At 37.3% G+C, this 23,069-nt stretch overlaps 1 protein-coding gene across 29 annotated transcripts in view; it reads right to left on the reverse strand.

The window, feature by feature from the left end:
• The window catches only part of LOC139134060 (neurogenic locus notch homolog protein 1-like), a 93,070-nt gene that overhangs the window by 56,919 nt on the left and 13,082 nt on the right, over nt 1-23,069 (reverse strand). For 22 of the 29 annotated variants that reach the window (XM_070700936.1, XM_070700935.1, XM_070700934.1 and 19 more), the window contains exons 4-26: nt 22,558-22,680; nt 20,720-20,836; nt 18,205-18,324; nt 17,453-17,566; nt 17,072-17,191; nt 16,746-16,862; nt 15,960-16,076; nt 14,627-14,737; nt 13,894-14,004; nt 13,219-13,329; nt 12,761-12,871; nt 11,364-11,474; nt 10,874-10,984; nt 10,246-10,359; nt 9,660-9,776; nt 8,440-8,610; nt 7,609-7,743; nt 6,608-6,730; nt 5,293-5,430; nt 4,132-4,251; nt 2,898-3,014; nt 2,168-2,287; nt 1,301-1,429 (exon numbers count right to left, since the gene is read on the reverse strand). In XM_070700936.1, coding sequence (XP_070557037.1) covers nt 1,301-1,429; nt 2,168-2,287; nt 2,898-3,014; nt 4,132-4,251; nt 5,293-5,430; nt 6,608-6,730; nt 7,609-7,743; nt 8,440-8,610; nt 9,660-9,776; nt 10,246-10,359; nt 10,874-10,984; nt 11,364-11,474; nt 12,761-12,871; nt 13,219-13,329; nt 13,894-14,004; nt 14,627-14,737; nt 15,960-16,076; nt 16,746-16,862; nt 17,072-17,191; nt 17,453-17,566; nt 18,205-18,324; nt 20,720-20,836; nt 22,558-22,680 — 2,778 coding nt within the window. The remainder of the gene's footprint in view (nt 1-1,300; nt 1,430-2,167; nt 2,288-2,897; nt 3,015-4,131; nt 4,252-5,292; nt 5,431-6,607; nt 6,731-7,608; nt 7,744-8,439; nt 8,611-9,659; nt 9,777-10,245; nt 10,360-10,873; nt 10,985-11,363; nt 11,475-12,760; nt 12,872-13,218; nt 13,330-13,893; nt 14,005-14,626; nt 14,738-15,959; nt 16,077-16,745; nt 16,863-17,071; nt 17,192-17,452; nt 17,567-18,204; nt 18,325-20,719; nt 20,837-22,557; nt 22,681-23,069) is intronic. The other 7 variants (XM_070700938.1, XM_070700940.1, XM_070700941.1 and 4 more) reach the window with 7 other exon arrangements.

Genomic DNA, 23,069 nt, shown 5'->3' on the forward strand with positions numbered 1-23,069 from the left:
TTGGTATTCAAAATGCCCATGTGAGGGCTTAAAATCTGTGATTGGTGAGATTTTCTTTCCATGGTAACTGTGTGGCAAAATTGGAACAGGTTACAGTATACCTTTAAGTCTCTTTTGTAAACCATACCATCAGAAATATCATGAATAAATGCAACATCATATAGACAATACTTTACATGCAAATGACACAATCTTGTGTAAAAGTGAAGCAGCGAGGAGCCATGCAGAGGGAATAGCATGCTATCATCAAATATGGTCGACATAGCATGCTATCATCACAATATGGTCAATATAGCATGCTATTATCACAATATGGTCAATATAGCATGCTATCATCACAATATGGTCAATATAGCATGCTATCATCACAATATGGTCAATATAGCATGCTATCATCACAGTATGGTCGACATCAAACGAATTGATCAAGACTCACAAGCGATGTGCAGATTAACCAGTAAACGAGGTTGAAAGCGCTAAATTCGCAGCAACTTATTCGCATGGTGTAGCTGCCGCAAAGCGATAACAAGTCTAATGTATTTTGACATAAAAATTGATATTAAATTATATTTCTGTATAATATCTAGAGGCCAATTAATGTTACTTATTAAGTACGTCTACTATAGTTGCATTATTTTCATTATCGCAGTAACTATGCCGCAATTTTTGTTAGATTTAATTTGGTGTTTAAAATTCCTACTGGTGTTGTGAAGCCAAGGAAAGGAGACAGAAGATCAATAGGAATCATCGGAAAGACAAGTATATCAAGGAAGTGGGATAGAACGGAGAGATGGAGATCACATGGAGACGAGGAGGAGGAGAATACATGTACAGTAAGACAGAACTAGATTGAAACGATTGCAGGACAATTGCATGGCGATGGTACGTGAAGGTAGTCTGCACATTTACTTCTTTGTTTTTTGTTGAATCAAATATTTTATATTGGAAGAAAGCGTGAATATATGTAAATGTAAATCATATTGACGTAAATAGAGTAATTGTACCTTTTAATGAGCTACAAGAAGTTTAAACAAACTAACATGATATTATTTAACTCATGCAATTATCCTTTTACAAGGACAGAGAGAGAGAGAGAGAGGGGGGAAAGAGAGAGGTGTGGGGGATCGAAGCAGCAGGCTTTGTGAATGCTTTTTGATTTACTGGCAAATGCACGTTTACTATCTCCTTAATAATGTTTAAAAACTCATTTGAGAGACATTTCTGGAGCATATTTTCGTGATTTTATTCATGTTTGCACTTTCCTTATATTTAACTAAATCGTCACTAAGATATAACTTACGCCCTGTATTCTCACACCTAGTACCACTGTATGGTTGTGGGCAACTACATATGTAGCCAGTGAGATCAGCGTTGTTGCTACACACTCCATTGTTCAAACACGGGCTACTGACGCACGGTGGCGTTATTCCTGTTCTCAAATAGGATAACATTTATAAATCAAGGAGTGACGTCTATCGAATCTCCAAAGTGAAATATACTATTCAAACATTACCGACGAAAACCTGATATTTGCTCGATGCACATTAGGACATTTTGACGAGTATATATATATTTGGTATGAAGCTGTTGACTCATTCGCGACATTCTCATATCTTTACCATTATTTTGCAATAATATCAGTGTTCCTCGCCGATGGTAAAAAGTGTATATTTGTCACGATGTTTGTATACTTCCCCCGTTCATTGAAATCATCGTCACTGCACATACTCGAATAATCTTAAATCACTTTGTGTCTACTTACTAGTATATCCTTAACTTCTCGCCTAACTTTCACTCAGAGAAGTGACACAGTATATGACCCAAACGACTTTGCCGCCATGCATCGGAGCACTGCAGCAGGATAATACTGTGTACACGGCCCGGATTTGAAGTCAATAGCAATGACTCTTACAACACTATGATTATATCTTCATCGGTGTGGAGTTATGCGGAAAATTTTCAAAGTTGAATGACAATTTGTGCGCACAAGATAATTCCGAAACGCAATGCAGACGATAATGATTGCTGTTACAGGACACTCGACAGTGTCACTGCACGCTTATAGAGAACACATTCACTGCAAACAGACGTTTACGAAGGCAATATCTGACAATTATAGCTCTAGATCTTCACACAGAGTTCCAAGGTGACTAGGCCGAGACGTTACCTGTTTCACAGTTGGTTCCGGTCCAGGAGAAGGCGCAGTCGCATCTGTAGGCGTTGTTGTTGTTTATGGCGACGCATGTGCCACCGTTCTGACATGGATCACTAGCACATGGGTCTGGTGCTGTGAAAGATCAAAGAAAAAATAGTGAATACCAAACGCAGATCTAACTTACACCACATGCAGGAAGGGTGCACAGAGATGTATTTGTCTTCAAAACACAACGAACATCAACAAAATATGTTAGATACAATCACGTTCTGTTAACTTACCGTTTTCAACAACCGCAGGATTTATATTTATGTATGGGTGCTCGTGTGTGGTGTGTTCACATTTTCAGATAACATGCTTGTGAGCAGGTAATTTTGAAAATCTGTGACAGTGTATTATGTAGTCGCACGTGTCCATATGTCACACGAGTCCGTGTGTCTCGCGTACTTTGTGTCACACGTGTCTGTATGTCAAACGAATTTGTATGTCACACCTGTCTGTGTGTCACACGTGTCCATATGTCACACGAGTTTGTATGTCACACGTGTCTGTATGTCACATGCAGAAAGGTTAAGCAATCGTCACTCCACTGCAAACTAGTAAATCGAACGTTATTGATTAATGTAAGATATGTCAGAGAGACAAATATCTCAGTCTGACTACAGCTTAGACGCAACACTGAAAATATTTGTGGAAACCAAACCAAAGCATGCAGTGTTTCTCTATTGGTCCCTTTACGCACCATGTTGACAAAAGTACCCCGAAAAGCCTTGTCTACAGTCGCAGACATAAGCTGTGTCGAAATTAAGTGTTCTGCAGGTACCGCCGTTAAGACAGGGTGAACTTAAGCAGGGTGTTTCTGAAGGTGGGGAGGAAAATATATGATTTATGGGTTACTTGTGAATGTTAACATTGTGTACAATACTTATTACCACGTGATTTCAATGAATGGAATGCTAGTGCACGGAATAGTAGAGAGGTGAACAATAAACAGTAAGTGAAGTAAGACTAGCTGAGTTACGTTTAGCGAAGCTGAGAATAAACTTAAAGAAAAGATAAAAAATGAAAAAGGCAGAGTGAGTTAGCGCCAAAGAAGGTAACTAAAGGTACACAGCGCATGGTCAATGCATTACATCAATGGTGTAAAATATGGATGTCGAAAAAAAGCGACGACACATTTTCAAATCGAACGCACAATCTACACTGGGTGACCTAATTGCACTGTAGGTTTCCAGAACTCATCAAAATAGTAAACATTTGTGTACACAGTTGAGATACTCAAAAGTTAAAAAAAGAAGAGACAATTGCACGTGTTAGTCTCTATCGGTTTTTGAGAATTTCTTGGTATATCAACAACTGTGAAATGTGCATCAACAGAAATGACATTCCATATACCCAATGCCTAGATTTACGAGGTTAATTTGAAAAAAGTATCAAAAAAGTTTTTTAAAGGTCAATTAGCTGTAGATTTTGATAATTTCTAAGTCTTTTTGTTCTGTTTGTTTAACAAAATTCATTGTCTCACTGTACCAGTTATGCACAAAAGCCCAACATGTTACATTTCTGCATAGCCCGGATGTATGTACGTGATTGTTGACAATTGAATTTCAGTCAGGTCAAAAATTCGCTCATCAACAATAAAACTGCCTATTCTACAATTTGGTGTGCGTTTTCAAAACTTGTTCTTTGTCTTTCAACGAACAAGAAATATTTTTCTTGAATAGATATTATGAAACTGTTACCATAAGTTGAAAATCTTGTTCGTTTAAGAAACGGAATACTATGTTATTTATATAGGGTACTGCAGCAGTGGTAAGTGAGCAAAGCATTATACAACGTAATACTGGGATTGTATCCGTTGGAAGATTAAATGCAGAGTGATCAGGGATATAAATTTTGTAACGTAGAGTTTCCTATACTGGTAAAGTTGTAATATGCAGTTGTATTATGGAATGGAACATCCTCTGAGTACTTACGTGTTTCACAGTTTGTCCCGGAGTATCCGTTGACACAAGAACAGAGATAACCGTCATAGTTGGTGGTTGGTGTACAGGCACCTGCGTTCTGACAAGGCAGGCTATCACATGGATTGGATGCTGAAAACAGGGTCATCAACTATGTTATCATTACAGTTACACTGTGAACTGGAGGGCCAATCTTGGGACACGTGGATAATAAAAATCATCTAGCGAATGCGCATCAAGACAACAATCAAAATTGTAACTGAACTTGTAAAACAACTGTTATAATTCTCCGAAAACGTGTTTCTATTGCTTTCTTCTTTTGATAAGTGTTCCAGATATCTTGTATTCTTTGTACAGGCTAACACTTGGCATAATCAATTTCTGCTGAAGTATTTTTCATGTTTTGATACAGTATATATCTTTGCTGAGACTATTGAAAGTCACAGCTCATACCATTTTACTGAATATCAAAATATATTATCCATAGACAATTATAAATTTTACATAAATTAACTAACACAGAACAGAGATCAGATACAGCATGCAAGACACACAGACAAATAGAGACAAACTACAAGAATTATTAGAATACGCCCGTGCACATAGAGCACGACATACATAAGTTGAATTTTAACAATCGCACACGACTGTGCACAATCGCAGTTGCTGAGCATGCTCGGTGACGTGCGACGGATCACGTGAACTGATCCAGGTGACGTGGGGATGGAGGCTATGATCATGCGCACTAATATATAAAGAGGAGATATTCCCCACTGGGTCAACAGTGCGTTTGATGATAATGCATTGACACTACTGAGTAAAACAATCTAAGATATACTTGAAGTAATGTTCATTGCTAGTTCTTTTCAAACGCTCATCAATACCGTAGACTACAACATTTTACATTCCATTTTGCATACAGAATGACAAACCTGCCATTAACAGGATAAATCATTACGATTGGCATTAGAACCGTGAGAACACAGTGTGTGTTTTATAGAAGTAAAAACGAACAAACAAAGCATTCATCGTCCCAGGGACACCTCCTACAAGGGTACACCTATTAAAACCATGCAAATCTTCATCTGTAACCCAGCTAGACACCGCAACGTATTACTTTCATGAACAGTGTGAGACTATTCTAATGACACGAGACGGTAAATTGGATCTTACATAGAATCTCACAGAGATCCCCGATATAACCATCGAGGCACTCGCACGTAAACGCCGCGTTCTGGTTGATTGATCGGCAGGTTGCTCCGTTCAGGCATGGCGACGAATCACAAGGGTTCGGCAAAGCGGTAGATAGCGCTGTAATTCGTGGGAGGAATAAATCATTAGGAATGTAAAAATCACACTCATGAATTTAGGAAAGGTTGCCGTGCAGAAACTATGGACTGCTCTACAATGGAGATCCTGCAAAATGGAGTAAACTATATTAACTATGTTAATAGTATGGAGCGCTATTATGAGAATGTTGCATTATTACGTCAGTATGCGTGTAAATGTAGTTAACAAATATAAACAGCATTGGAACTATTTTCTGATTGTGACGGAAAGTGAAGTATTATTATTATCAAATCAGAAGAATGCTATAATCAGGATCGAATCATCGTTTCTTTGTGAATATAACAGATCTGATGATGAAATAACAGAATAGGAAAACGTAAATATGACGGTTTTTTACTTTTCGTCGTTCAGAATTATCCCCAAATAGTTCTAATCGAGTTTATCATGTTTTCAAAGTTAATAACCCTTTGAAATATCGATTAAATGTCAAGAAAATAAACTTGACTGACGCTGTCATAAAATTACTGCATTGTAAGCCGGCACTCTTGACTAGTTGTTAATGCATGTTGATAGTACATGAAATTTACGCATAACCAGTACCTTGTTTTGCTGTTGAGAGGAATGGCATCGTTATTTTATGCCTCCAAGTGTAATTCAATAATTAATTAGCAGGTGAACGCAAAGCATACTTTAATGAAGACGAAAAGCGGGTTTTAATTGAGTATTTCCCATAAAACATTGACGGTAGGTTTTAGGGCGCAAAGTCGCCATTTTTTACGCCATTTTGGTTTTTATTTTGTACAAGACGAGATTCTCGTACAAATTTTCCTGTACCGAAAGCAAATAAGAGCTGCCTATGTGAGCATTGCGCCCTCTGCCGTCATGAATAAAAGCCTCTTAATTTGTTGCCAGTAGTGGCATCGCCAAGCAAGGAAAACTCAGTACATCCCCATTAAAGGCAGACAGAGAAATGTTGCGGGAAAAATATGATGGCTACTTCTACCTAAAACCTTATCATCACCATACATGTGTAGTTCTGACTGTACTGTGGAAAATAATGGCGCTGTGGAAAAGTACTTCGTTAATATTGTTCTACTTCTACACGTTATTGCATAGATATTGTGACATGTTTTAATGATGACGTGTTAATTGGTAACACGTGACTTGCGTGTCACGGGGATAAGACCGTTAAGCTTACTCTCTTGTTCACAATGGTCGCCATAGAAACCAGCGTCACACTGACAAGTGTAACTTGTGAAGTCTTGTGCCGTGTTGCATGTTCCACCATTCAGACATGGATTGCTGTCACATGGGTCTGGGACTAGAAGAGAATGTCAAAATATTATCACGCGAGATCTCGTGTAGAGAACAATGTGAAGCAGTCCTGTAGATGAAAGGTATATTTCAAGTGAGAAACAAACGGAGCAGTTGCCATTTTTACACTTGCCATTTCCATTATCTGCGTGAGAAATTATTTGTGGTGAAATCGTTAGAACTAATCGCCTAAAACAGCATTGGTGTGGTATGCAATTTTGGTGCAAGTATAATGTGCTGTGAATAGCTTGTGAACTGCGCTGAAACTTTGCACTACGCTTTGTGAAAGTTGTCCGGCATCGGTTAAGTGTGACAGAGTGCAGGCTGCTTATAGTGTATTCTGAAGCATTTAAGTGTATAACTGTTGCTCCTGCATGTTTGGCTTGGCGATGTGTAATTACTAGAAATTACATATTTGCACAGTCTTGTTGTCTTGTCAGCAGATAGATACGATGCATATAATGCATATAATAAGCTTAAATTAAAGAGCGTATCTTTTTTGAACACGAAATTTCTTTGTTAATGTATTATACATGTGCAAAGAATTTCAGTAAGTGAGTAAGTGGGAAAATATAATCATTTTGCAATCAGGTAATATTTCTGCTGAATATTGGACTTTCATATTTATCTTTTAACAATAGTCCTCGTGTAGTCATAACACATTTTTACCAGGATGTGCTCACACCTTTCGGAATGTCTAGCATAATCTCATAATGGTAGACTCACTGTCTATTCAACTTTCGAACTCTGTTTTGTCGTTTTTATAAGTTGGCTTTGCATCGGAAGTTTTCTTACAGATGGCATACAGTGCCTACTCGACTTTGTAACTTTTCATCATCTGAAGGGTATATCGCCAGTTTATGTTCGCACAAAGGAAGCGCTTACTTAAACTCTGACACCTGTCTCCAAAGAAACCAAAACACAGGCAAGCGTATCCTTGATTGTTTTCAACGGTTATACACATTCCCCCATTCAAACACGGAGAGCTGTCGCAGGGATTTAACTGTGTCGCTGACGTCGCTATGAAAACAGAAACAAAATTCAAAATTCAACCACAGTTATAAAGGTGATGATCGCTAAATAGAATAACCAGCCATGATTAATTAATGGAATATACAAACACACTAATCTGAATCATATAAACAATACTGCAATGCTACTGGAAGTTACTAGTTACTACACTAACTTTTCTAGAATGTCCTAGAAAGAATAAGTTGACGTAATAATTGAATGAATAAATCAAATCCTTTTTTTATATCTCTTCTAATTTTTTCGAAGTTGAACTGATTTGATAAAATAAATACATCCTGTGGAAAATATGACACGATATGATATCGGATTTCTAATTGATTTAGACAAAGTACTGCTTTTAGACAGTATTTCTAGATATTTACGGGGCATTCACTCTAACCCTAGCGATACGTCTAGTGGCCCAAATTGTGGCTGGAATCTATCCGAATCATCCTGTCGGGGAAGATATTGTATTTATACTAATTGTAACGCTGTTAGCTATAATTGAAAATGTTCATGTCTGAGAACTTGAGGTCCAAATGCTAGAACATCGATGACACCTCTAGACTGTTTCATCAACACACGTAATCTGATTCTATAGTTTCATACCGGTGACTTAACATATACATACAACCAACGATGACGTAATGGTTATTGAGATTAATAAGTCATTTCAATGGAAAATGAAGTTGACTGATGTCTTACTCGCTACAACCAAAGTTGTACAAACTGTTCCCGTCCAGTTAGGCAAACAGGTGCAAGTATACCCAGCACCCACTGCGTTCTGGTGGCAAGTCCCGCCATTTTGGCATGGGTTGCTGTCACATGAAACTTGGGGTCTCTGCGTCGTTGGTTCAACAGGTATAATTACGCGCTCTGAAAAGAAAGTTTTCACAGATACCACGGATATCTTGTCACAGAAATGAACAAAGAATCAAATCGAACCTTAAAAGGAAGTCTACTATCTCACTCTTAAGAGATTCACTGCTGAGAGATATACAGTAAATGTACGGTGAAAGTGTTTCATCTCTTGAGTAAATATGTTTGCGCAATAGCTAAGTTTTCCGATAACGACCTGTAAAAACAATCACACTAAGGTGGCAAAGATAACGATATAGCTTCTTCCGGCAAGTAAGAATTACAAGCTATCACTCGGAATCGGCTCATTTTGATTTGGACGCCTATTCTGAAGATTTCAATTTAAAATATCTGACTTTTAGGTACTTAGTTAATAACCACACTGCTTAACCAAAATGCTTCAAACTGTCTTTGTTTGTTAAAAGGTTAAGAAAATTCGATGCACAGCATTTATTCCCTCTCGCCTTAAGAAGCTACACATTCACCAGCACAGTTCACCAACACTGTTCACCAAGCCACATTGCGTGTAAATGCATAATACAACGCCTTGGCATTGACTGTCATTCCGCTTCCGGATAAAATTAAGAATTATTATGAGCCACCTTAGTTATTTGGAATTGTGAAAAATAATGAAGTATTCTTTATCTACAATTGGGTAAAGAAAAGAAGAACCATGCTGATTAGTATTTCGTTAAAAAGTAAAACATAACACGCAGTCCCCTCGCAACTCATCGCATCATAGTACAATTACATGTAAAACGGCGCGGAAATGGCGTATGCCTTGTAAAGACAAGAGCCACACTGCGCAGACGACAAAATTAGAAAGCATTACAGTCCAAGAGCGCGCATGCAAATGTCATGCAGACAATTACATTGTAGCAAACCACAGTAGTTCTAAAGCTCACTGACAACGATGGGTAGTAACACGTGGCGGCAGATTAGTTACAGCCCGTATAGGAAAACACATAAGACAACCAATTATGAAAGAAGTTGACGGGCATGTGGAGTCACATACAACTACATACATCGAACAAGAGCAACAAGTAATCAGGCACACGTAGATTTACCAATTTCACAATTATCTCCAAGCCACTTCGGTGTGCAGAAACAGATATGTGTCGAGTTATCGTAGTCATTCACACACGTAGCACCGTTGAGACAGGTACCACCACCGCAGTAATTAACTAAAAGTAATTGAAGGTAATGTTAGAGTGTGGTAAAGGTGAATACAATGATTATATCATACAATAGGTAGAAATCTTGACGGAGCGAAATGATGTATTTTTTTAATATTTTGTGACAGTATTTCTTCCTTGCAGAGCCAGTCTTTCAATGACTATGAAATGGAAGTACCTTGATTCTATTTATAACCACTATTGATATTCAGATACAGACGCCTGTCGAAGTTTACTTAATAAAATCAAACAAAACAGAAATTTTTGATTTTTTTTTAAAGATTGGCAGTTTAAGGTTTGTACGCGATAAAACCATTCAATTGCACTTCTTTTCAGCATATTTATGCTTGCTGAAACCAAGTGATACTATTGGGAACTACATGATACAAAACTTTGAAACAACAAAGAAATCATAACTATGAAGCGACAACATGGACTATAAAAGACCAGAAGACGATGCCGACTAAATTGTTTTTACCAAGTTCACAAGTGTCTCCCGTCCAGTCAATGGGACATGTGCATTCTGCAGATACAGCTGTGTTATAACATTCTCCGCCGTTTAAACATGGATTCGATAATGTACAGTAGTCAACTGAGCATGCGTGGATAGAAAAAGAAATCATAGTAATACGTGAGCAGTAAAAAAAACATTTAAGATGTATTTCACAACATGTACAGAACAATGCAAATTGCATGAAATCTACAAGGTTATAACAATGCACTTTTAAGGCTTTTTTTTAAAATATATTTCGTGGGATTGATTATTCCGACTTCAATTTTTCTTCCTACCTCTGCGCCAAGCATTCAGAATATCACCTGACTATAAGAAGATTGCACAAAGATTTGAAAATACTTATGTTGTCGCAAGATCGGCACAATTTGACGCATTACATGACAGTGAAAGTTATTTCATAAATTTAACAAACTTGAGCACCTTTAAAAAGGAAGAAACACTTTCAAACAAACCTGAGTCCGAAAAAAATAATCTTTCACAAAGACTTAGTCTCCTTAATACTTTAGCAGTGAACGTAAGAACTACACAAGTCAAACTAAACCCCTATATCAAAGAAATAAAAACACAAAATGGAAATAATTGAAAAGCCTACCCTCATCACAATTGGTTCCTGTTAACCCTACGGTACACTGACATTCATATCGATTAATGAACGTCGTGCACGTACCATCATTCAAGCACGGATTGCTTGCGCAAAAATCAACTAGTGACAAAAATAAAAATGTAGAACATTTATATTCTTCCTCTCGTCCTTTGTATCGCATATTATTTCTGCACATTCAAACGATAATTCGCTATCTCGTGTAAAGCTGACAATAAATTACAGCCATCAGAGGTATGAATAGGTGAAGAATTAACAATTCATCCTCATTAGAACAAGGTTACATCGCAAGATTGGTAAGTTTATTTTGTAATTGTAAACAAAACATGTTGAAACTCGACATAGATATAATCGAAACTGCGGTACTTTTTGTTTAAATGTAATAGCTATATTTTATCAATGAAATACACAGAGTTCGTAGTAGTAGTTGTATATCAAAAAGAGGGGAACTAATTCAAAACGTCGATATATCTTATATTACCCTGATCACAGTTCGTTCCAAGCCACCCTGGTGCGCATGTGCATGTGTATTGGAATTGACTGACGTCACACTGCCCGCCATTCTGACAGGGATTGCTTGCGCAGTGGTCAACTGAGACAGAAGAATAGTAATAATTTTATTGATTGTGTCAACACGTGACTTGGCTAGGTTGGTTACCCCTTATTGTAGCTCTGTTTCAGTGTTTGACAACAATAGAATATTTATTTTGTCAACACGAATCATCTGAATATAAAACCAAATCAGATTTAGAACTTACTTAGGATTACAAACAGAAAACAGCTAGAGTAAATGAAGCCGTTAACGTTTCAGCTAGTCAATTGAACAGACTGAACAAACATTAGCACACGTGCAGTAAAACAGCAACGCTTTAAGGTAGTATGCGCCTCGGGTCAGTATTGGACTCTCAATTTTGTTCAATACTTATCTGGTTTACCGCTTGATGATAGCTCAGCTGTTTCGAAAATCAAAAATTCATTTTCCCTTAGAGATAACATGGGTATAGCGGTCATACTGCATTTCAAATATCGGTAAACCTTGGGTAATTTTTTTCGTATTAAATTTTACACGAAGAGCCTTCATTTGTATTCTCTTGTTAAGATGGCTGAAAGTTTCATGGAGGAACGGTTAAGCAAAACTATGTCTTTCATTTTCGAAGCGCATACTACCTTAACACTATTCGCATTGATTTCAGACATTGCGTTAGCACTGAAAACCAACAAAAATCGAAAGAAAATACAGAATCACGGAAGAAGTTTGAACAATGCATTGTTACGAATGTTAGTGTCGTTTGCACACAGCATACTTTTGAAAGACTGCTTTTCGGGATAGACCATGGAAGGTGGTGTGATCTGTTAGAGATGATCGAATAAAGAGGAAATTTTTGAGGAAAAAGCTACAGGCCTTCAACATCACTATGAAGGTCTGGATGTGCGTCTAATAAAACCAAAGTTGGCCAATTATGAACTATAGCGATGACGATTAAAACATCCACTTTCGAATTCCAATGGTCTATCCGTCCGTACTATATACTAAAGAGGGTATAGGTGACGTCACGGCGATTAGTGACAGACTAAAGAACAATTCTTTTAGGTTGAAGTTTGCGGAAAAGTAAATTACAGATAGATATTTTTTTCAAACAGACAACAGCAAGACCACTTCAACCGAATCGGGTACTCGTTACGCATGGCCTATTCACTAGTGGACCACGCTAACGCTGCAACTACAGAGAAAGTTCATGCAGTCAACTCTGAACTCAAAACTGGAATACATCTCATGACAACAACATTACCGACAACAACGATTGAAAAAGAACAGGAAATCACAGAGTCCATGCACAAAAATCGGAAAACGTCTAGTCACCACCGACAAATTTTTACCCCAGGAACAATCCGAATACGTCCACCCAGGAGCACAGTCACAGAGAAAACCGGTTGCGGTGTTCGTACAAGTCCCGCCATTGAGGCATGGTCCGGTAAAACAGTAGTCGACTGTGCACGGCAGCATGGATAATTGGAGAAATGAAGTTGATGAAAAACTATCGCAATGATAACTGCGCATGTCACCAGCGGCTGGCGTAAGTGCCGATAGCGCCGTAAATGAAAATTCAACACAACGCTATTAAGGCAAGTGAAACACACTTGATACTGTAATAAAACATCACACACACTGAAATTATAAGGAGTTAAAAGCTGAATACGAAAGAAATGAATAAAGAATTTCACTTAAAAAGTCGACGGTATATAGTTGTAGAATTTTACTCTAGAAGAAAAACATATAGTGAGAGAACAGAGAAATGAATTCACATCTATAGATGATAATTATATTGGAAGGTTACCCTCGTCACAATTGGTACCAGTCCAGCCACCAACACATGCGCAGACGTAACTGGTTGCTGTGTTGGTACACGTTGCTCCATTTTTACAGACGTCAAATGAACAAAAATCCACTGAAAAGAAGTCGTAGAAGTCTTAGCTGTCATAAGTAACGGCATAAGCAGAGAGACATACATTTATCATGGAAAGGAAAACAAGTTAGCTTTAGATAGAAATTGGAAACTTTTGGATTTGAAACAAAACGAAAGTTATCCATTCTATTAGGGATTGCCGAATGCCTTCATAAGTAATGTTAACAATCAAATAACAGGCAAATATGAACTTTTTCTTCCATTTTTATTCGAATCCGATTGATTCGATTAGCCTGAAATTCTTCGATTTACCTTACTTTACCTTACGCCCCACACTTGTTTTGTTTAATTGTTAATATATGTTTCGACTGTACTCAGAGTGAAATCTATTGCAAGCGGTACGCGAACGCGACAACAACAATTATGGAAATAGTTTCAACGCCTGCAAATACGTGCTATCACAAGACACGAATGAACTAGTCAGTGAAAATGAATAAATTGTTAGTACAATCATGATATATAAATGGGTTATACGATCGACATGAGGTGGTGGAGTTACTATGACGATGACATTGAACACCAACACATAATTAGAATGGTGTTTACCGAGTTCACAATTGGATCCTCGAAAGCCAATGTCACAGGTACAGGAGTATGAGGTTAGTCCGGATGTGCAGGTCCCGCCGTTCTGACAGGGTACACTGATACAAGGGTCAACTTTAGAGCGGAAGGCAAAAAATGATAGTTAACTTCAAACAGTTTGTAACAGTATTCAATCTAGCGATAGGCTGCTGCAAGAAATTTTCATTGTTAGACATCATTTCTTCAGTTCTGCACGATAGAGATACATCTACTCATTAAGAAAAATAGACCGTATTGTCCCAGGTACAAGTCAAGTAACACAACTGTACCACACAGACACAGTTCATTTTGTCTCTTTTCGGTTCGAGATTGTTGTCTGCCAACACATACCAAATAGTGTCTTTTACCATGCATTGAAGTACAGCATTTCCTTATAAACGTATGACTATTTCAGAATGTCTCCGATGCAATAGATGGCTAGAAAGTCATGGTGGTAGAAATTATACGTTTTCTACATCACCAAAGCGGAGTTATTGCACCTTACAGGAAGTAAACAAACATAAATTTCCCGACATTTGTCTCAAACATTAAACGTCTAAATTCGATACTGTATTATAAAACGAGTTAAATCATTTTAAAAGTACTGACCATCAACACACGATTTCTTATGCCCTGAAAAATGTTTCTCACACTCTTTTGAAGTTCACAAACATGGCTGACAGTTAAAACTAGAGAAGTTTGACAATGATCTCTTTACCTGTGTCACACAGTTCTCCAATCCATCCATTTTGACATGTACACGTAAATGACGAGATATCACCATCGCACACTGCGTCATTTTGACAAGGGTTGCTATTACAAGGATTAGCTGGAAGAAGCATAGAGCGATATATACGGTGCCGTCAGCAATTGAGCGATATATACGATGACGTCATCATTAGAGTGATATGCACTGAGACGTCAGCGATTAATTAAAAGCTGTAATGTTATGAAGATAGTAAAGTTTGTTGAGAATATTACAAGGCATTCAGAAAGGAATAATTGATAACGGCGAGGTTAAAACCTGTATCGTGAGATTTCGTTGATTAATGGACACTATTTACATAATGTGAGGGCGCTGTTTATTATGGTTGACTAAGTCGTAATAGAATTTTTTATTGTGCAAAAACATTATGCTATAAATGTGCAAGAACCATGCATTCAATTAAATGGTGATATGTGTCATAACGTATCGATGAGTAGTAATTTGTTCTTTTGCCTTTGGTTTAGTTTCTCCTAAAAAGAATGCCTTGGTTCCAGCATTCAATCAACAAAACAAACTAGAGGGTAAGTCAACTGGTATATTCGACTACCACCGACCACAACGTATATGTTAGGAACAGCATTAACAGCAAACAAGTATTGAAAACCATAGAAAGAGTCCATTGAGACTGACATAAGAACCAGAGCCAAGAAAGAGACAAGAAGTTCACAGCAGAACCAACGATGCTCTACATACGTCACCATAAAACATCATACAGTCATCTAAATGAGAGAGGAAAGATTATATACATTCTAGAGAGTAAACTCATGCATTGACCCATCAGCCATGCATTGGCGAGATTAATTTCAAACGCTTTTGCGCATGTGCCTCGAAATACGTTGCCATTTACCGTGTTCATATATAGGGAAAGGGTACTTTGCTTTCAAGTTGTTTGAAGTTTGGTCGCAAATGTATTTTTTCAACGATGAAGAGGAACTTTAATCTCATACGCCTAAAAACAAATAAATGAATATGCGAAGTACCTTTGCATAATGTGAATACACAAACCCTAGAAATTACAGTTCCACATGTTTCACAATAGACCATGGAGCAAGATAGTATTGCCAGAGGAAGTTGCACGCACCAATATCTGCCGCAGTAATTCATTAATCTTATAACGCACGGTCTATGGTAAAATATCACCAGTGTGACGATGTTTGATTTTAGGGTAAACTGGCAACAATATTTCGAGTTATATTTATGAAAACACGTGGCATGAAATGCAACACGCCATGCAGATTAGTCGAGAAGGCAAATTTTGTCGCGTGGCTCACGTGACCCGCCTTACCAATAGCACACGTTGACCCTAGCCATTGGTCGGAACAAGCACACGTGTATGTTGCACCGTCCGCTGAGTTGCTACAAACGCCGCTATTTTGGCAGGGAGTTTGGATTTCACAAGCACCTATATATAAAACAAAATTTATGAAAGTTGGTTAGTTAGTGAAGTATCCTGCAACAATGAGTCTTTCGCTGACATCATCGCGGAATTGTGTTGACCAAGTCTTCTGAGCTCAAACCGACATCTGTGTTAATCATCTAACAAATAGGATTGAGCGAAAATGATATTTCCTTTTCTGTCTACGTACAAAAAGAAAGTGTGTGCGTTTGTTTGAAGCTCTGACATGTCTGAGTAGCCTAGTTGTGGTATATATATATATATATATATATATATATATATATATATATATATATATATATATATATATATATATGTATATGTAGATACAACTTTTTGTTTACTTCATCATAAACGGCCATCATAGACTTTCTTACACCTAGGGAAGCGTAATATTATATGTACAAAATCATTAGTTTTTAACTTACTAACAATCTAATCGAAGGCAATAAACTAATCATTTGCTCCAGGTGAATTGAATCATTTTTGTGAAGTGCGATCCCATGCAGATGACGTGTTCTTGCATATTCTCTCTGCCTTTAAACATTGTGGTTCAGGACAGTAGCGTATTGTACATTTCTGATATAAACACAAATAACACATTCATCGATCTACGCAAAGCATCTTAAAGATTTTCATCCAGGGAGCAGGGAGAGCAGTTTGAATAAATCTTACCTTCTTGGCACGTGGTGCCACCCCAATTGTCCGCACAATTACACACAAAATAGCTTCCTCCACCTCCAGTGATACAGTTACCTCCATTGGCACACGGATTACTGAGACAGGGGTCACCTGTAAAACGGAATTTATTCAAAAGCGTGCCCTGAATCACATGGATGAAGAGTAACAAAGATTATTATTTACACATCCCAAATACGTGTGGTAATGGTTCACGAAATTGGTCGATACGTATTATTGAATATATCGATATTACAGTATATTCTTTCAAAGTTTTTGCACATGAACTCCTTAAGTTCAAAGGTCAATGATGCACTGCCTACCGTTTTCACAAGAAGGGCCTGACCATCCCGTTGCACACTGGCAAGTACGCTGAGTGCCAAGTGCTGTACACGTGGCACCGTTCAGACATGGCTCGTCTTCACATGGATTGAGCGAAAATGCTGACAAGGCAAAGAAAGAAATATTATTGTAGGTTACTTGAGTTGGTAGCAGTTTCTAACACGTGGTAATGATTGACACAGCGTTATTATTAGTCGTGCTTTTTATCATAGGTTTTGAAAGATAACACAATTAACGTATGCCTGAGATGACGTTTTGATTCAAATGAAGGTTTATTTGGTCGAGAAGTAGACTCGTTTTATTTATGTACGTATTTCACAGTTACTGCCGATCTTTACAAGAAGTAGACCCATATTACTTACGTATCTCACAGTTAGTGCCGACGTAATTACTCGTGCAATCACACGTATAATAGTCTGTTTGGTCATTACATGTACCGCCATTCTGACATGGGTTGCTGCCACAGGGTCCGCTACCTAAATAAACAAAAACATACAAATATACAAACATATGAAAAACAAAAAGGCAGTCTTCGTTTAAAACTTTGTAGATCATAAAACACCTGAAGAAAGTAAAGGAAAGATATTAACACTTCACGTTTACAGTAACATGTTGGTTACCCATGAATATGTTAATAAATGACGTCATTGTCCGGAAAATGTTTGTCATATGATGTATTGTCATATGATTGTCAAATGTTTGTCAAATGATCGGGTAAATAAATGTAAAAAATAACACCATTGGAACTACTTTGGGATAAGTGGATGGTAAAGTAATGACGGTCTAATCTGCAAACGTAAGCTCATCTGCTTTTGTTTTCAAGTTACGCTCTGGTTTTTATGAGTAATTTGTAATATTGAAACATTCAGCTATAGGGTACCTAACACTTTTGAGAAATTTGAAAAATATGAAGATCCAATTATCTCAAATTAGTGCCAATCGTGTTGAAAGGAAACAAATCAGATATGTCCAAGGAGCCCAGTGATACACGCAAAATAGTTCGTAAACAATGTTGGATGAAAACTGTGCTTTTGAATGTCAGAAGTCAATTCGTTGTGTGGAAGAGGGGTTGTAGTATAAACCAGTTGAATTCCCCCCGGTGGTCATTGCTTACCTTGCTCGCAATTAGTGCCTGTAAAATCTCCTGCACATGCGCAGACGTATCCATTACTGCCACCCAGGGGGAAACAGGTGCCACCGTTCTGACATGGATCGCTCGAACATGCTGTCAGAACTAATGGGGAACGTTAACCAGAAGTAGAATTTACTATCTTAAAAGTAGGAGAGATTACATAACGATTAATTGATATAACATCATGATTTGATGGTTCAAATATGACGCAGAACGATAATAAGCGCAGAACATGACAATCAAGAAGCTTCAAAAATCTACAAGTTTACATCATGAAGTAGTAACTTCGTTTTAGTGTTTCAATATTTTAACTCTTTATCGTCTGTATCCAAGTAACAAACTAACAAAAATGACAGTGGAGCGATGATCGTCGACCATTTTCTTTGGAATAATAGATAATAATACAAATACAAAGAGATCATTACGTTTTGTGATTGTTGTGGATGTAACATCATTATACAAAATGCTGCCCATGAAATTATGACTTTTGAACTGTTTCAGTTTTCTTCCGACAGTGCTCTGTCTGAAGATCATATATATATATATATATATATATATAATATATATATATATATATATATATATATATATATATATATATATATATATATATATAATATATATATATATATATATATATATATATCCCAAATCCATCTTAGCTAATTATCTATCTATCTATCTATCTATCTATCTATCTATCATATATTATCTTACTTCTTTATCTTTAATAATGTCAATTGTTGCAATTTAATTTTAATTTAGTTTAATTTTCACAAATGATTTTATTTATTTGCGACTATGCAACACAGCTGAAGAGAAAATCGCCATCTTATGTTGGGTTCGGATATTTTGCTACATAAACCTTTTCCGTGTACGTACACAGTGATCAATTTTAGATCGACCACTCTTTATTTGTAAATGTGTAATAAGCAAAGACACGTTTACACCTGTTTATTTTAATGAATAGTTTCAATTTACTCATAGTGTCTTGTCATTAAACTTAATAGCGTAAACAAGGAATGAATGAATCCCAGTATAATAGACAAGTGAAAATATATCAATTTATAACCTTGATCGCGAATAAAATTGGTTACAATGCTATTTGTATACTTTGTTGCCAGACTGATGATCAGAATACTCGAAGGCAATATAGCTTTACTATATATGGTTTTAGGCCTGCACTAGGCAGACAAAACGTGACAATTTGTCACGATTGACCAATCACCAGGAAAGAAGAATGAAGTCACGATAGATAATTAGGTGATTTTCTCTTGCCCTTACTCTTCCTGTGACTTTACACAGTAACACTCTAAAACTCGATACCATTAATTGAAATTCCGATGATCAAAGATGGCAATTTTCTCACGGTGTAAGCTTTAGTTTGGCATAGGAAATCATTTAAAGATGCCGTACTAGGGCAGAGTCTTGTGAGTTTATCGCTGGCCTTATCCGCATTAATGATTCTATAAAAAGTACCGTGATAAAGCTGAATTTAGCGATAGAATCGGCACGCGTCTACGCTTTTAAGATGCAGGAAAGGCGTGGAACAGCGCAATTGCCAACATTCTAAAGTACTCTCTCTAAAACATTTCAGGACTTACCTTAACACATTCACTAAAATTCTACTTGTTTTGGCAGTAGCTTAATTTTTAAGTATTTTATGCATAAGCGACTATCAGCGAGCGTTGATGGCGCTGTTGCCTCGCTTTATATTACATTAACAGTTATCGTGTTTGAATGAGAACTGTGCAGAAGATTAAATGATAATTGAATGAGAATGATAAAAGAAACAGATGTCATGATGTTAATCCAGAGGAAATGAACGGTAACTTAAGAATTGGAATAACATTGCTATCCACAGTAAAATGTTGAAAATGAAACTAAAATGATGAGTGTATATGACACAAACAAATACACATAAATACACATGTGACTGACGCATTCGTAGAATAAGAGAGAAAGAAGGAAAAAGTTACAATAAATGGCAGGATGGAAGATCAAGCCATGGCGACGACAATGAGACATCGAGGAAGAGACATGGCGACATACAAACGGGTAGGCAGGTAGGTATAGGTAGGTTTCAATGAGTTGGTAGATAAGAGGATGGAAGGGAGGCTGGATAGTCAGTTGGTTTGGTAGATGAACTGATAGTTGCTCGTTAACAGACATGATGGAGACAAATAGATAAACAGAAAGCAGACAGGCAAGCAGACAAATAGCTGGCTAGATATAGAGAAAGATTGATGGGGATGGATGGATGGATGGATATATAGATGGATGGATGAACTAATGAATGGATGGAGGGAAGGATTGATGGATGGATGGGTGGATGAAAGAAATGAAAGATATAAGGCAGATTGTCAGACAGACAGATAAAGACAGGCACAGACAAATAGACACACACACACACATAGGAACAGATATACTATACAGACAAGTACTTCGACACTGTGATAAACGAATAGATCCGAGGTTACTATGTCTCATGACTTACCAATTTCACAATTAATACCCTCAAAGTTGGTAGAACAGGTACATAGATAGGAATTTGTTGTAGAGATAACAGTACAGGTACCGCCATGTTGGCAGGGATTACTGTCACACGGTGAGACTATTAAGAAGTTGAGAATATTGTAAAAGAAAGTGTAGATGAGATAGTGAAGAACACAAGATGGTTTTGTTAGTAACAAGCATGATGAAAAATGATTCATAAAAATTGTATTTGAAATAACACGAGTTTCTTGAAGATTTTTTAATTTGCCGTGTCGCTGCTTATTTCAGACAATTCGTGATTATCCGGGACACTTCGAGTTCTTGCAGGACACATTTGCATGTGTTTTTATAGGCATTTGATATATTTATATGGAGACTGTGTCTATTTCTGTATGAAAGCATATAGAAGGGACGTCTTTGGGGTTTCAGCTTGCAGGTTTCAATTTTCGCGCGTCGGCGGTCGTTTTGCGAGGACTGCTCGCTATGTATCTGATCAGATGCCGAGGAATTCAAATAGCATTTTAAATACAAATCGTTACCCTGAATATACACGTTACCCTGAATGACGTTGAAATACCATGAAGACGACGTCAGAAAGAATCGAGGACAAGAATATTGAAATATTTATGTAGTCCGGATTAGTTGTAAATGTAGACGAATGCATCCCACCATGCATTTGATCATAAATGCTTAACTATGTTCTATTACAAAACAAAACAGTGGCTTGAGGGCAAAATTTATTAATACTGCTCTAGTCATAGTATTTAATTTCCTGTAGTGTATTCTGTTTTGGTATTAGATTTCACGGGCTACTTATTAGAAAAACCACGGCAGAAAGAATCAGAACACAACTTGAAAGCTGGTAATTTTCCTTTTGTATATTCCTGGCTGTTTAATATACGACAGGTTTAGTTGCCTTGGTGATGAAAAATGGAACCAAATAGTCCATAACAATCCCGGTTTAACTGTCAGTTGCAATGGGGAAGGAGTAATACGTTGGGGTTTTCATTTTTATATATCGACGACTACGGGAGAAGGTTACTGCTTTCGGAAATCCTCTTGATAATTTTGTGACGTATCAAAAGACAGATATATATAATTCATTATTTATAAACAAGCTGACAAAATGCTGTAGCTACAGATCTACTCACAGATAAAACAGGCAAAAAAAAATGAAATGTCGATTCCCAGTATCGTTCAGATATCAATGGCGATGATCCAAATCTTATTTTAGCAAACATCAAATCTAACTTTGAAGTGCAGCATTGTTATTTATTTGACACAGGTATATTGTATGCGAATCGCATCGCTGTTTGCAAGCCCGGGTTACGAGATACATTTCTTGACAAAATGAAATACAGAGACTTTCTCTGTGTGACGTAACGGTCTGATTATCTGTCACTTTATACTTGCAACCAAATGATATGTTGCAGAGGTTGTGATAAAATTCATCATCCATTATACACAGGTGGGTTCATGGAAAGAAAGTCCGTCCGTGACTAAAAGGGTCTGTGACATCGAACTTGGGGTAAAACAACATGTGAGGTTACTCCCGCATGCGCTTATTTCCCATCATAGAGGGCGCTCTAATCATCACCTGGGAGTAGACCAGAGTGAAATCCTGGTCACCTCACGAAGAATGTCTCTCTATGACCACATGCGCCCAGAGTTCTTTTGTGAAAAAGATAAATCTAATTCAACAATGTTTTACTTGCGACTTTGTTGAAATAAACTTATCTCTTTCAAAAAAAAATCTAGTCTATCAAATCCTGGTCACCTCACGAAGAGTGTCTATCTAAGACCACATGCGCCCAGACCTTACAATGGTGTTTCACAAACCTGGTACTTGGCAATTAGTTCCTGTAAAGCCGTCAATACATGAGCACGTGTACTCAGTCAGAAGTTGGTCACTGTTACAGACTCCGCCATTTTGACAGGGGTTACTTTCGCATGGAGAAGTGCCTTTCGGGCGTAACAGGTATTTAATCGGTTAGTTTAATGGTGTGAATAACATTGAAGCATCATTCATAAGATCTTGCTTGCAGTGTTATTTATAAAATGAATAATTTAATGATAAACATGAAACAGTATGCTAACCCTGGTAGGATAAGTTTTGAATAATCTCCAAGTGCCCTTGACAACGTGATCGTAAGGCCAAAAAAGATAAGTTTTGAATAATCTCCAAGTGCCCTTGACAACGTGATCGTAAGGCCAAAAAAGATAAGTTTTGAATAATCTCCAAGTGCCCTTGACAAGGTGATCGTAAGGCCAAAAACGTATTTTGTTCCCCCCTCATCGCACATGTCATGTGAAAATATGCGCGTCACGACTTTTTTCAGTTTAAATTTTAT

Source organism: Ptychodera flava, chromosome 5 (genome assembly GCF_041260155.1).
Source record: "Ptychodera flava strain L36383 chromosome 5, AS_Pfla_20210202, whole genome shotgun sequence".
Lineage (NCBI taxonomy): Eukaryota > Metazoa > Hemichordata > Enteropneusta > Ptychoderidae > Ptychodera > Ptychodera flava.